Source organism: Epinephelus lanceolatus, chromosome 2, assembly GCF_041903045.1.
Source record: "Epinephelus lanceolatus isolate andai-2023 chromosome 2, ASM4190304v1, whole genome shotgun sequence".
Lineage (NCBI taxonomy): Eukaryota > Metazoa > Chordata > Actinopteri > Perciformes > Serranidae > Epinephelus > Epinephelus lanceolatus.
In genome coordinates this window covers 34,116,150-34,131,882 of record NC_135735.1, presented here as the reverse complement: position 1 = coordinate 34,131,882, position 15,733 = coordinate 34,116,150, and the positions used below count along the sequence as shown (strand labels likewise).

The following is a 15,733-nucleotide window of genomic DNA, read 5'->3' as shown; positions in this document are numbered from 1 at the left end:
GTGTGTTTCATAATGTTACCGTGTTGTAGAGCTCCTCCAGCCGACTGATTGTCAGGAAACGATGCATGCTCACGCCATTTTCAATGAGCAGCTTGACAAAATCCACCCTGTCCATCACGAGTGCATCCAGCATTGCTTGCTCCAAAGAGCTCACCTAAACATATAAACAAAGAAAAACATGCTGTTATAAACCAAGTGATTATTTATAAAATAAATACAATGAGGGAGAAAACCAAAAATATGTCCACTTTACCAAAAAAGAAAACCAACACAAGAAATATAAACAAATAAATATCATCCGTCATCATATCCATGCAAAGCCAGGATTCCCCAAAGTTTCAAAATAAACACAAGCAGCGAGGGCAGCTTATGAAGACAACTGATATGGTTCATGTTACAGTCAAGACAAGCAGTCCATGGCAGCCTGCCCGTATCCAGTCCCCCCGGCTACTCAGGCTGCAGATTGTGGTTAGCAGAAATTCTGGGGTCACTTTGGGCAAGTCCAAAGGTTTGGAGCTAAACAAACATCCCTGAGTTGTGGCTCAAACACACAAATACACATACACATACGCACAGACAAACAAACACGCATACGTACCAGGAGCTGCTGTCCGTACACAAACACATGATTCTTGGCAATGTCGACCCGGTCCCAGGCCAGAGTCAGGACCAGCTGGTCGAAGGCAGACTCGTTTGTGCCTGAAATACACAGGTACAGCCACGTGTAAACACATACACAGATATTAATTCCCAGGCAAGTAAAGCCTTATTAACTGTGTATTTCCTGTTAGCCAACTAGCAGGATTAGAGGGGGTTAGTAGAGCAGGGCCAGGGCAGTAATACAGTCAATTACACACTAATACGGCAACGCAGATTAGACTACAAAGTGAATCCCTGTTCAATATCCTGCTCTCTTCCACACTAATCTGCTTTATTGTCCTCTAGGAGCCATCTGAATCAAATGATCATAATCACTGTACACAGAATTGATCGTGTGGATGTCAAACAGGAATCTCGGTGGAAACTGATTGGACTAAAATCAATAGGCTGAACTCCATATAACCTGGTCTGTCTGCTCACTAATCAACACAAGACAGGATGCATTTGGCTTTTAAAGAAATACTTTACCCTCAAATAACCATTTGTGTGTATCAGTTACTCCTCCTCTTACATTGAATTCATACAGAAAACTTTGGGTTTTTTTTTTTTTTTTTTGCACGCCTCAACAGTGAACGAAGAATCCAAAGAGAAAATTCTTGATGTATTGAGCTCTGTGTATCACAACAGCAAATTTATATCCAAACATCAGTTCACAAGCTCTCACACAACTTGTGCAGTGTAATTAAAGTCTCACTTATGCAGCCGTATGCTCAGCACACTCTCCTCAAAGCCAGACTCCATTGACAAAAACAGTAATTTTACCTCACTGAACACGGAAGCTGCTGGCCTACCACTTCCTCGATCACTTAAGTTTGTGTTGTGTTTTAAAGGCTTGGCTCAGAAACACCAAAGTCAGACAATAACCCAAACAACACAAACACACTAACGATCAAAGCAGTTGTAGACCAGCAGCTCCTGTGTTCAGTGAGGTAAAATTACTGTTTTTGTCAATGGAGTCTGGCTTTAAATAGAGCAAAGATAAGTTTCACTTTTAGTTCGGTTTCAAACCAGAGAGGGCAGTGTCTTTGGGAAGTACTGAGCATAAGACTGGATAAACAAGACTTGGATTATACTGCAGGAGTTGTGCGAGAGTATGTAAAGGAATGTTTTATTATTGGGAGAGACAACTGGTTGTTCTGTATATACAAACATAGATAAAAATCTTGTGATAGGTGTGTATATATTTAACTTTTTTTTTTTCCTGGATATCTTATCTCATGTCACTCGTTATTTTTTCGTTATTGTCTTTTTGTTTCACCTGCTATGCCACTATATAGGTCACGTGATGGCCTCTGATTCTGAATGTTCTGATATAGTTTTGGCGTTTTTAAACGCAGACCCCTTTGACTTCAATTCATCAAGAATTTCTCAGTTCTTGGATTCTTTGTTCACTTTGGAGGCATGCGAGAAACATAGTTTTCTTCATTAACTCAACATAACACAGGGTGAGTAAATGAAGTTCTCCTTTAATAACAGCGATGGCATTTCGTTAACTCCTTCACACTCCACATTTAATATCCAGCCATCTAAGTGATCGAATCGTACTGAGAGAGAGAGAATGATCTTAAGTAGCACTCGATATTCTTCAAGAGGCCTGAGAGCTTTTGTACTCCAGGGTCCTTTTGAGGATGAGTTACTGTTTCACCAGGATGACTGCACCTCAGGTAGACAAATATTTACCAGAGCGGCATTTTCAGTCGCAGTCTGTTTGTCTTTTGAATGTCTGAACCGGTTTCTCCAGACTATTGATCAGCTGAAGTCGCTCACAAATTCCTTGCTTTTGTCTGAATAAACTTGAATTATCAGAGGTGCTGCACCCACCTACATTCACTTCAACACCCCTTTTTCAGGTGAATATTTGCTCCACGCTTGAAACGAGAAATGGCTGCGTTCATACAACAGCTGGCAAGAGTTTTAAAAAATCAATAAGAGGGATATTTCTTCTTTTTATTTCATCTGCATTACTATTGATATTTTTTAACAGCGTTATGAAAACAGAGTAACTTGGGTGAATGTCCAACTTTCTCTTTCTCTAACAGACTGCAAAAAAAGAAAAGGAGTAAGACTGAGATATGCAGCTCAGTGACTGACAGTGCTGGAATAAAGAGGCCCTGTGAATGTGGGCAACATGATCTCCTCAGCAACACAAAGAGAAGGGTGCACACGGGGGAACACTGTTCTCAAAGCATATCTGTATCAGTATGAAAACACTGCAAAGTCCTGAAATCTTTATTTCCCAATGCCAACAACCTCAGCGTATGAATAGTCTGAGTCAACTTTATGTGACTTTTGTGACTCAGTTCCTTTATTAAAGAAGTTGTGTGGGGGGAAAAAAAGGTTCAGAGAGAAGTCATGGACTAACCTTGGAGTAAAGCCCTCAGAATGGCTACGTCAATGTCCTGGGTCTCCTCAGAGCTGATGTGAAACACAGTGATCTGTTTTTCAAGAAACAAGATAGTGCTTATCAACATGTTCCCACAGACATGATCCAGATGTTTCAAGAGTTTGTGATATGTGATATATCACTTTATAAAAACTAACAGTAGATCATCACAGTTGTCTCTGTGGCAGAGCTTCAAATGGCTCATTTAGCTGAAAGCTGATTTATTTTCTCTTCACCAGAAGCTTGGTTTGGTTTCCAGAAATTTCATTTAGTGACTGATCTTTGCAAGTTTATTTTACTGCTGCACTCGTTGAAATGGGAATAAAAATAAATAAATACTTAACATGAATAACAAAAAGTGTATATAGTGCAGTTAAAAATTTGAAGTAGCATGAATGTACCAATTCTTTGCTCTTCATGCACTCCATCAGAGTCTGAAAGAGATGGATGGCATCGCTCTGGCTGAAGTTGAATGTTTTCTTGATGGTTGCAATGATGTCAGTCTCCACTCCATCAGGAAGACGACTGTAGAAGAATTACAGTAGAACATGGTTACACTGGTGACACTGCTCAAACCCACACAGCTGTAAAACACTTAAAATACAGGTTCGATGCCAGCGCCACGGTTTTTCGTGCAAGGAGAATTACCAGGCGGCTGCCTCTGACAAATTTCGTGCCACCTCCATCTCTTGACAAAACTCTGACTGGTGTCTTCGTGGAAAACACTTCTTTCTAACAAGCGTAGCATTTAGTGGATTTCTGTCATTTGTTACTGCAATTGCAGCATGATGCTGATGTTGTGGTGCTGTATCGTAATCAGCACAGTGCACTGAGAGAGTGCTGCCAAACTGCCAAGTGCTGTCCATGGCAAACATATCACTAAAAAACAAAATTCATGTTTTAATACAAGTGTATGTCACCAGCTGGCATTTATAAATGCCGTTACAAACAGCAGTCTGCACTCATGATCTCCGCTCCATGCTCATCTACATGTGTGCCTGAACACCATCCTGTACACTCACTATAATGTTTATATCAGTGAAATGTGAGGAAAATAAAATTAATTTTGAAAAGGACAAGCTGTCTTACAAAAGTGTCTTCTTAAGTGTGTGAGAAGGGATAACTTTGATCAGTGCTTCCCAACTGGTCCAGCCACAGGGTCCAGATTTCTCCTAAGTCATTAGGAAAATTTGTGTTTGGCTATGTCGTTGAGCTAGTTTTGTCTCTGTCAAATAGCTGTCTCTTAATCTCTCACTCTACAGCAGGAACTCACTGTACTTCAAAATAAAATGTGTTTTTTTTACAAACTTGACATTTTTACAAGTCACTTGTGGTCCATTCAGAATGGACCTGGGACCCACTTTTGGACCGCAACCCATCAGTTGGGAACCACTGACTTAGATCCTTCAAAAACAGGAGGAGTTCTACATTTGCGTGAACATTATTTTGCCAGCAGAATCAAATAGTCTTAAAGAATATTCAGTATATCAGTATTTGTGGTGATGTTCTCAGTCTCAAACGTAGCTTAACCAGGTCATGTGGATCTGCTACTCTAGTACACAAACAAACAAACCTGTAGATAAACATTTAACATCCCGGGATCCACATTAAAGAAACAACTGACTATCCCTGTTACAATGTGGCACAGGCTATTAATAATTGTCTTTTTTTCCTCAGTCATATAATTAATAAGACACCTCAAATACATTGCTTGTAAAAAGTGTTTGCTTGAGCCAGCTGTAATAAAACTCCGCTAATACATTTCAAAAACATCAGAACGGCTCGTCCATCGTAATCCAAATGCCCTGAAGCCGAGGCGTGCAAAACTGACTTGAAAAGATGTAATTTACTCCACTTTTATAGCATCATTTCTTGACGTGGTCAGTTAGCTGTGCTGTGTTCACATGGCAACTCGCGCGAGACTCGAGATCTAGCACCACCACTAGCCATCAGCTAGTCTCACGTGAGTTGCCGTGTAAACACAGCACAGCTAACTGACCACGTCGAGAAATGATGCTATAAAAGTTACATTTTCAAAATGTGGGTTCCATGCACTTCAAGTGTAACTGTTATTCCGCCTAGCTGTTATCTTCCGATACCCCGAACTAGTTTTGTGGATTAAAAAAACTACACTGGACTTCTTGTCGGCATGAGGGTCAGTAAGTACTGTCTGTATTTTCAATCTAAAGTGGCCATTTCCTTTAATTAACCTTCTGAGGGACGGATAAACATTAACATATCTGCTTTGGATCTGTGCATGTCGTGAATCCTGACTTTTTTGTACAAACGTAGCTGGGATGGGTTCATTATTTTTTGCATGTCAGCTAACAAAAAGATACATTTCCAGTAGGAGCAGCACAGAAACAGGTAGTTAAACTGGATCACAGTCCAAACTCAACAAACCAGAGATCAAATGAGTAGTTTGAGTTTACTGACAAATTTACACTGAAGACACGAAATGTTGGTCGTGTGCGAATGCCTCACAACCTTTCTCGGAAGTGCGTGCAAATTTCTTTTGTTGATTAAGCCTGTCAGCAGATTACTTTTAACTGCGCTCTGTCACAGGTTCAGCTATTTTTAGCTCTGGTATAACAGACCGGGCTGTGGCTGGGCTGTTACAAATGCTTCTGAGACAGAAATAGATGAGAGCCACCAACGACGCTGCCATCAAAGCAATTGCGAGGGAAAAAAAAAAAAAAAAAAAAGGGAAGGAGGAACATCACTGTCTGCAACACAGTAATTCAGCACTAACTGCATCATGCTGACAATTTTTTTTTTTTACTGATCCTCCAATTTTAACAACTTTTTTTAACCACAAATCTAAATATTTAGATCTTTGTAACCTTGATTTTCTTTAATTCCCTGGAGGCAACAGTATTTGGAAAGATTTAGCTTTGGCACTCCAACCACAGCTATCATTGTCTCTCCCCCACCCATCCCTGTCATCTGTGTGTGTGTGTGTGTGTGTGTGTGTGTGTGTGTGTGTGTGTGTGTGTGTGTGTGTCCTACCCTCCCTCCTCTGTCTGCTTGTGGATGTAGGCCAGGATGTCAGCAGCACGGCCGGTCCCCTCACACACCACCACTGGGACAGGAGGGCTCTCCTGCAGGTACTCCAGCACGGTCAGGATGACATTGGGACCCCCCTCAAAGATCAGAGCCACAACAGGAACACCTTGACCAATTCCTACAACAAAGAAGACAGAGTGTGTGCTCACAATTAGGTTACATTTTTCCCTTCAGGAAAATAAGGACAAACAGGCTCAACATGTTACCCCAGCAGTTTCTCACAGAATTGACTCCAAAATTGTATTGCTTGGCCATTAATCACTGAGCGGTTTGGGTCCAAGATCTCCTGACCCAGTTCGAACCTGCAGACCTCTACTGGTTGCTCCCAGAGTCAAAACTTAACATGTGACGCTGCCTTCAGCTTCTATGCAGCTCAAAGATGAAACAAATTGCCACTTGAGCCAAGACTTGACACAATGTGGACTCCTTTTACTTTGTGGTTAATTTTCTTTTAAATCAAACATGTTTTAGTTATTTTGTTTTTATTCTGTGTGCTTTTGCCTTTATTGTTTTATTGCTTTTATCCTTTGTTTCTTGTGCTTTTACCTGTGTAATCTGGAAAGCACTTTCCAGGTTGCCTTTGGGTATGAAATGTGCTATATAAATAAAATTTGCTTTGCCTGCTTTCAGCTCCAAAGCCATTCACATAACACAGCTCCACCCCAGTGACAGTTTGTGAGAGGTTAAGATGATAATACTCAGCTCACTGTTATCAACTTGTTTCCAACTGGTAAATACAAACAGACTTGATGACACTCTGGAGTTAAGTTCCCTCTGAAGGGTATGTACTGTACTGATAATTGTCTACCATAGGAATTTATGATGCCAAATAACCACTCAATGCTTTGGTTGTTTCCCTGTGGTCTGTTTGAAGTTGTACTGGCTGCACTTTCTGATGTAAATTCAATCCAGCTCATACAATACTTCACTGATGAAAGAGCTATACAACTTATTAACTGATATCAATTAAAACGTCAGTAATAAAGAATTTATTTTACCACAAAATGTAATGTATGACTTCTTACTGTGAATAAAGGAAATCATGCCCGGGCAAATTTAACTTCCTTCATACAGAAAATACGCAGATTTATTTTTGTCTTCAGGAAGAAAATCATGTCAGCTTCTTTGAACAAGTCCTAATTTATCCAGTAACACTTAACAGCCTGCACAAAATGTCAAAAAGGAAGAAATTAGTTAACTACATTGCTTTGGCTGTTTGGAGTAATTTGGTGGTACTTTTATGCCCCTTCCTTGAAACCATTCCTTTTGAAAAAGGCTGAAAAAAAATTGTTATGCTGTGTGTTTATATTCTACCAGTTCACAGACAGACATGATGAGCTTAGTGGAACATTACAGTTTTGGGTTACATCACAGTTTTATCTTAAAAGATACGGAAAACCAGGTATTTTAATTCAAGTGACCTACAGAGGCACACTAGAATGTGCATATTACTGATAAACAATACATGGTAATAAAAATGAATTGTCTTTGTCCGCTGAGTGATGCATGTGTAGCCAAAATGAAACACGTCGACACACAAGATTTATGTGCCAGTCTGTGGGAGGCACTTCACACAAGCAATGTCACCGCTTATCTCAGAAGAAGAGCACCAGACTGAGTTTCCAGATCTAACCCCTGTGACCCTGTATAATCTCATTTCTCAAGAATCCAAGCCACAGAAACTGTTGGACTGAAGTTTCAGTCTTCTTACGTGCGTGTATTCTTTGAAGGTTGATGTTCTTCTCCAGGTCTCGCCGCAGTTTGACCTCAGCGCCGTATTTGCCCACTGTCCCATCGTCCACCAGGAGGAAATGGGAATGCAGATTGTTGAGAACGTTTAGTTTGCTGAGAGGGTTCAGCAGTGTCTGATACGGAGCGATGATCTGCAGTGCGGACATGAGGAGGCAGTGAAAGGGAAGAGGATAGGAGCGTGAGGGGAAAAGAAAAAGAAAAATTAATTCCGTACATTAACAAAACAATCCAAACTATGACAAAATCAATGCTATCATCAACATTACACAGATGGAGGTTATCTGGTGTCTTAGCACTCATTGCCAAAGTATCATGAGATAATCTTAAACAAATGAGATTATAAAAATTGCATCTTACGTCTCTGCCAATGAGATCGTTTCTGTTTTCAATGACTCCCCAGGGTGCGATCCCGATAGTGCAAATTTTCTTTGATGATCTTGAACAGTGTTCTTTAAGAGCGTCTCCCACATGCTTCGCCACACCTTTAGTAGGGATACATAAAACAATCAATAAACTTTCATTATTTCTGGACAGGAGCGAGTTTTTATGGCTACTTAGAGGGTAACTTCAGTAACTTCAATACTTTTTTTAAACGTTGGAGGAGGACCTAGAGAGAGGTTGGGCATCAGAGAAGCAGCAGGGCAAACAGCACGTATAGCCAGCATATTTTCACATAACTTGGTGAAACTGGGCATAGCATCAGTTCAGGCAGGACACGATGCCAAACTCAGCTCACATCCCAGCTACATCAGCTGATCTCAAACTGCCCAGTCAACTGATGGAGCAGCTTACTGATTGAAGGGAGTCAGCTGATAGATCACATGATTCCTTTCTATGCAACCAACTGGCAAATCTCATCCAGGGCAACCTATTTAAACTGGTTTAGCCTGCCTACTGTTGCTGCTTCCTCTGCACGCTGCTTTGCAACCCGCCTCCACCCCAGCTCCTTCTTTCTTTGTTGTATCTGACTTATTAATGTCATTTCTGTTTGTCATTGAAGCTTGCTCTGTTCTGTTCCCGTGGGTCTTTGCTGCTGCTCTCCCTGCCTCAGGCTTTCCTCATTTGCACGTGGCAGGGTGGAGAGGTGTGCTCTCTCCACCTTAAGCTTTCCATGTAGACATGCAGAAGGGCGGAGAGGTGTTCTCGGTCCGCCTTTGGCTTTCCACGTAGGTGAATGGAAGAGGCTTTCTGCGCAGGCCTGAGAAAAGGCAGAGAGGCCCCAGAACAGAGCCATACTGCCAAATATAATACTGCAAATGGAAATAAAGTTTTCTTTGACTTAAATTTTCCTGACTTAATTAAGGGTTAACTTCAACCAAATCAGAGGTGGTGATAGCTGGAAAACTGGAAACCAAGACAGTTTTTGTGGGTTTTGTTATGTCCTTTTAGACTGTTTTTGAATTAAGTGTCTTTTACAATGAGAAAATTACTGTTTTGTTAAATGGTGACTTTGGTGATAGTGATTTTGAGGCTTTCTGGCAGAGGTGGGGGCAAGTCACACGTGCAGGTCACAGGCAAGTCTAAAGTCTTAACCTTCAAGTCTCAAGCCAAGTCTCGAATTAATCTGTGAGGAATAAATCAAGTCATCGAGTCTCTGTAATTATTCAAGCAAGACAAGTCCAGTCATTACTCAGGTGAAGCAAGTCCCAAGTCAAGTCATACCAAATTCTGATGATTTAATAAGCTTCTAAGTTAGCATGAAGACACATTCACGTCTACGCCTACGGGTTACATCTGTAACAGGAAACCGATGGAATTGGGAGCCGGCGATGTTTTTATTCCCACAGCTGGGGAAATCACAACTTCGCACCATTTTGGTATTCCTCTGTTTACCTACAGCAGCTGACGAGGGTGTGTTGTGAGCCTGAGGTGGTGTTTGCGCTGTAGTAGTAGGTATATAGCCCACTGGTTCTCTGTTGGAAACAGCCGATGAAGTTTGCGTTAGCCGTTGCTATCCTGCGCACCTGTACGGTGCGTGTCTGATTGATTTCTGTTGGCGTGCTGTCTTGCGGGCCTGCATGGCGGAGTGATACTGGCCAGAAAATAGTCCCAGTTGATAGCAAGGTCTGACGTAATGCGGGGATGTTTTAAAATTATTGAAATAGTCTAACAAAACACATGCATACTTTTTTGTAGCTTAAAACCTTTTGGTTACGTGTCCCCCTTATATCTTAAGAACAACTTTTTCTCCGGTAAGCTACGGGCCATTTCTCAGAGCAGGAGGCTCGTTGACAGTAGTGACACCGTCACATCAGAGCTACAGATGGTCAGCGTTACACGCAACTTCATGTCCAAAAACCCGAACTATCCCTTTAAAATCCTATGAGCATTTTCATCAGATAAATGTGAAAACAGCCTTCGAGTGTCAAGCTCTGCACATACATCATTCTGCACAGTGAGGCTCAAACATTCATCTGTAGGAACAAGAAGAAAACACATTTTTGAGTGGAGGAGAATTAAGTTATTGTAAACCATGGTTTTTAAAACCTTACAACCTGCACCTGACCCCCTATGAGAGCCAACCCATCCCGCTGTAGGCCAGATGCTGCAGAGAAATCCGTATTAACAAGAGGCAGAAGAAAATAAAATAAATCCAATTAAACGACATATTTGCTACCACAGAGTAATTCTGTGAACTGATAAGGAATGACCAGTGTGTGTGTGTGTGTGTGTGTGTGTGTGTGTGTTTCTGTAAGTTATTTCTAACTTACTCAGAACGCTGCTCTGTCACTTTCTGACCCGCCCCACCCGACCTGCGGGTTGCTTGTCAACACACGCATCACTATTGGCAGGTGTATAAGTAAGCAAACAAAGAACAACAACCACAAAGATCATTATTCAGTCTCATATTACATTTGTGGGAAGTTATTACAGTTTAGATTTTCACCTTCCCACATATGTAATAATTTCCTGCAAATGTAATAGTTATTACATTTGCGGAAAATTGTGTGTTACGTTTGTAGTAGGCAGCTGCTATTACGTTTGTGGGAAATTTATTACATTTGCGGGATTATTACATTCAAAGCTGCAGATTTGTATTACGTTTGTGGTTTATTACGTTTGTGGGCTGTTATTACGTTTGCGGGTGTAACAACTACTCACATCAACAGCCTAACCTTTGAATCCAAATTTTATTATTTTTGGACTAGCCCCCTCCATGATAGGTTTCTTGTGCATTGGTCTATGTGTAGTAGGTTGCCAGGTTTGCACGCATTGCACTACAAGTCACCCATGTTTTCAATATCTAGAAAAATGCAAATATTTAATAAAAAACAATTCAAGTAATTTCAAGTCACCTGTTTGAAGTCCAAGTCTCAAGTTGTGAATACCAAGTCAAAGTCAAGACAAGTCTTTTATCACTGTTAGTCAAGCAAGTCTCAAGTCCTCACATTTGCGACTTAAGTCTGACTCAAGGAAAGTTACGAGACTCAAGTCCCCCACCTCTACTCTCTGGTTAAACAAAAAGAATTTTACTCATCTATCTCTGGGGATCCTTTCTATGATGTTCTCAGTCAGAATAACAATCTGAGCCTGTCAGTGACAAAAACAAGCACTCATAGTAGATGTACACTGACGGTGAAATACTGCCTCTACTGCCTCCATTAGTGACTTGGTATCCTTGGCCATATCTCACTTAAACTTCTCCTTACCATATATATTTCTGCATAAATTTATGAACAGTAAAAGTCAACTCGACACCATAGATGCCATTAAACATGCATGTGAAAAGAAACAGCCGAGACACCCGAGCTTCTGTGACCAAAATGCCGCATATGGGGCAAGTCCACAACAAGTACATTAGTCCTGGGGTTGTTTGTGAACCACAATCCTCTGCTAATGGATCTCATGGATTCAGCAGTAATTTGTGATGCAGGAGACCATCCCAACTGGTCAGGGTGCCAGGGGCATTAAAAGTAATCACTGGTCTGGGTAAATGACCCTGTGAGTAATGATTTAAACACTATGATCAGACCACACCATCTTAACGTTGCGCTGTGGCTGCAGACACACCTTGGCCACGACACACAGCCAAATGACACGCTTAGAGCCCGGTATTACAACTTCTGCTACATCAGCGCATCACACACTGATGGTTGCTGTGTGCTCCTGCAGGTCTGAGTACAAAGTGAATGTGCATGAGTGTTCATTTAGGGACTATGTAATGGAACAGCGGTGGAAAGTAAAAGTTATTTAGCTGCCATATCCATTCAATAACAATAATACCAATTCTTTATCACACTCAGAGGGCAGTTTAACATTCCCATGCCCGCTGTATTATTTTCTCATGACCTGAACATGTTTCCCTGTCTTGTTTGTTTATCATTTTTCTGACTACAAACCTGTGTTGACCCCTCCGGTGAGGATCCAGGCCCCGGTGGTGACTGCAGCCTTGATGAGACCCTTGCCCACAACCTGCTTGATGCGTGGGTGCAGCTCAAAGTTCTGAACTCCTCCATGGACAGAGATGAGGATCTTAGGAAGCTCCATATGCCACTCCTTCAGCATCAGCCGCAGGATGCTCTCTGGCCGTGAGTCGTGGGACAAACGCACATACTGCCCAAGTTTTGCACAAACACAGGAAAAGCATGTTAACATGAGCACATAAAGAAACACCACATCACATCTGAGAGGCTGAAACCAAGAAATGTTTGGTTGAAAAATTACTACAGGGTTCCTACACATTCTTGGAAAAAATTCTAACTTCTCCATAACTTTTCAAGGACCCATGATAAAATTTACATTACTATTCACAACGTTTAAGTATATGGACAGAACTGTATGGTACGCTGTACTCCAATTATTAATTACTGTATTATAATTATTGCATTTTGTAAACAAAACACCACATGGACAAATATTAGTGCTAAATTACCACAAAAGCTGCAGAAAATTATTATTAATTCCATGAAACACAACAAAATTTCATGATTTTTTTTTCAAAACCTGCAAGGACTGTACTTATACCATGACTTTTCCAGGTCTGGAATATTAGATTTAGAAATCCAATGACTCCTCCAGGTTTTCCAAGACCAGGGGAACCCTGTTACTAATTGATTTATCGACTGATCATAAAATCACTTGCTTTTTATAATTAATAATAATGAATAAAGACTAATTATGGGTCCTGGGTAATTTTACCCATGATCCTTTCATTGTACTTTTTTTATTTTCGAGGCTGTTAGTTAACATTGGCATACTAACACTATCTTTGGTAATTTCAGAAATAAAGCCGATTACATTAGTACACAGGGTTACATGTACACTGAATAAAAATATAAACGCAACACTTTTGTTTTTGCTCCCATTTTTCATGAGCTGAACTCAAAGATCTAAAACATTTTCTATACACACAAAAGACCATTTCTCACAAATATTGTTCACAAATCTGTCTAAATCTGTGTTAGTGAGCACTTCTCCTTTGCCGAGATAATCCATCCCACCTCACAGGTGTGGCATATCAAGATGCTGATTAGACAGCATGATTATTGCACAGGTGTGCCTTAGGCTGGCCACAATAAAAGGCCACTCTAAAATGTTCAGTTTTATCACACAGCACAATGCCACAGATGTCGCAAGTTTTGAGGGAGCGTGCAATTGGCATGCTGGCTGCAGGAATGTCCGCCAGAGCTGTTGCCCGTGAACTGAATGTTCATTTCTCTACCATAAGCGTCTCCAAAGGCGTTTCAGACAATTTGGCAGTACATCCAACCGGCCTCACAACTGCAGACCATGTGTAACCACACCAGCCCGGGTGGTAAGAACAGCCCAGAGGATTGTGGGAAGTCCTCTCCCAGACCTGGACTCGGTGCACGCTGGCCGCCTCCAGAGGAAGTCCAGCAGCATTCCCACAGATCCCACCCACCCGGGTCACAGACTGTTTTCTCCCCTGCCCTCAGGACGGAGGTACAGGGCCCTCAAAGCAAGGACAAATAGACTGAGGAACAGGTTTTTCCCCAGGGCTGTGGCCTCCATCAACCCCCCTGCACTCACATACACACCAGCCCCAAACTGAGGAACTGACCTTTGCACTTTGAACTGCACCGTTGCACTTTACCTCACCTTGCTGCTGTTTTTACACTGCCTGCTGCCTCTTTTATCGAAGTTTTTATACTGCTGCTATATCTCTCACGCACTTTATTGTTTACTGACGTCTTTTTATATTTATATTTATATACTGTCTGTCCTTTTATTGTGTTGTTATCTTGCCGAGGGTACTACACGTAATTTCGTTGTGCAATGCACAATGACAATAAAGTCTTCTTCTTCTTCTTCTTCTTCTTCTCCTCCTCTCTCCACATTCAGCATGTTCACCTCCAAGATCGTCTGAGACCAGCCACCCGGACAGCTGCTGCAACAATCGGTTTGCATAACCAAAGAATTTCTGCACAAACTGTCAGAAACCGTCTCAGGGAAACTCATTTGCATGCTCATTGTCCTCATCGGGGTCTCGACCTGACTGCAGTTCGTTGTCGTAACCGACTTGAGTGGGCAAATGCTCACATTTGATGGCGTCTGGCACGTTGGAGAGGTGTTCTCTTCACGGATGAATCCCGGTTTTCACTGTTCAGGACAGATGGCAGACAGTGTGTGTGGCATCATGTGGGTGAGCGGTTTGCTGATGTCAACATTACAGATCAAGTGGCCCATGGTGGCGGTGGCGTTATGGTATGGGCAGGCGTATGTTATGGACAACGAACACAGGTGCATTTTATTGATGGCATTTTGAATGCACAGAGATACCGTGACGAGATCCTGAGGCCCATTGTTGTGCCATTCATCCAAGACCATCACCTCATGTTGCAGCATGATAATGCACGGCCCCATGTTGCAAGGATCTGTACACAATTTCTGGAAGCTGAAAACATCCCAGTTCTTGCATGGCCAGCATACTCACCGGACATGTCACCCATTGAGCATGTTTGGGATGCTCTGGATCGGCGTATACGACAGCGTGTTCCAGTTCCTGCCAATATCCAACAACTTCGCACAGCCATTGAAGAGAAGTGGACCAACATTCCACAGGCCACAATCAACAACCTGATCAACTCTATGCGAAGGAGATGTGTTGCACTGCGTGAGGCAAATGGTGGTCACACCAGATACTGACTGGTTTTCTGACCCCCCCAAACCCGCCCAATAAAGCAAAACTGCACATTTCAGAGTGGCCTTTTATTGTGGCCAGCCTAAGGCACACCTGTGCAATAATCATGCTGTCTAATCAGCATCTTGATATGCCACACCTGTGAGATGGGATGGATTATCTCGGCAAAGGAGAAGTGCTCACTAACATAGATTTAGACAGATTTGTGAACAATATTTGTGAGAAATGGTCTTTTGTGTATATAGAAAATGTTTTAGATCTTTGAGTTCAGCTCATGAAAAATGGGAGCAAAAACAAAAGTGTTGCATTTATATTTTTGTTCAGTGTATATAAGTAAATGTTCGCAGCGAGTCCACACACATCTACATTGAAGAAAACACCTTAAATACTGTGTAAGAACATTTTTTCTATGATCCATATCACAGTTATGAAAGTTGAAAGACTCCCAAGCTGTCTTTTGACATGAACGTGTCCTCCAGCAGAAAAGAATTTGCCCTCTTACCTTGGCTCTGTACGAGTGAGACCCTCCCTGGAAATTGATGACACCATAGGCGTCAGTGGGGCTCGCCTCTGTGTGTTTTTCCACCGACCACTCCTCCAGCTCGGGCATGGACAGGTTGGCATTTTCACCCAACTTCACATCCGAGTACTTCGTGGCCAAGCTGGCTGTAAAGCCAACATGCTGGCGCACCAGCCGCCCACAGCAGCACCTTGAGGGTCAACAGAATCACTTTTAATTGATACAATAATATACTTTTTCAGCTCGACAC

The 15,733-nt window shown here is 41.8% G+C and overlaps 1 protein-coding gene across 6 annotated transcripts in view; it reads right to left on the bottom strand.

Annotated features, from left to right (window-relative positions):
- The window catches only part of trpm7 (transient receptor potential cation channel, subfamily M, member 7), a 63,914-nt gene that overhangs the window by 32,245 nt on the left and 15,936 nt on the right, over positions 1-15,733 (bottom strand). For all 6 annotated transcript variants that reach the window (XM_033615203.2, XM_078161025.1, XM_078161022.1 and 3 more), the window contains exons 4-12: positions 15,466-15,673; positions 12,202-12,415; positions 8,219-8,343; positions 7,821-7,992; positions 6,053-6,227; positions 3,445-3,568; positions 3,023-3,095; positions 599-699; positions 20-154 (exon numbers count right to left, since the gene is read on the bottom strand). In XM_033615203.2, coding sequence (XP_033471094.1) covers positions 20-154; positions 599-699; positions 3,023-3,095; positions 3,445-3,568; positions 6,053-6,227; positions 7,821-7,992; positions 8,219-8,343; positions 12,202-12,415; positions 15,466-15,673 — 1,327 coding nt within the window. The remainder of the gene's footprint in view (positions 1-19; positions 155-598; positions 700-3,022; positions 3,096-3,444; positions 3,569-6,052; positions 6,228-7,820; positions 7,993-8,218; positions 8,344-12,201; positions 12,416-15,465; positions 15,674-15,733) is intronic.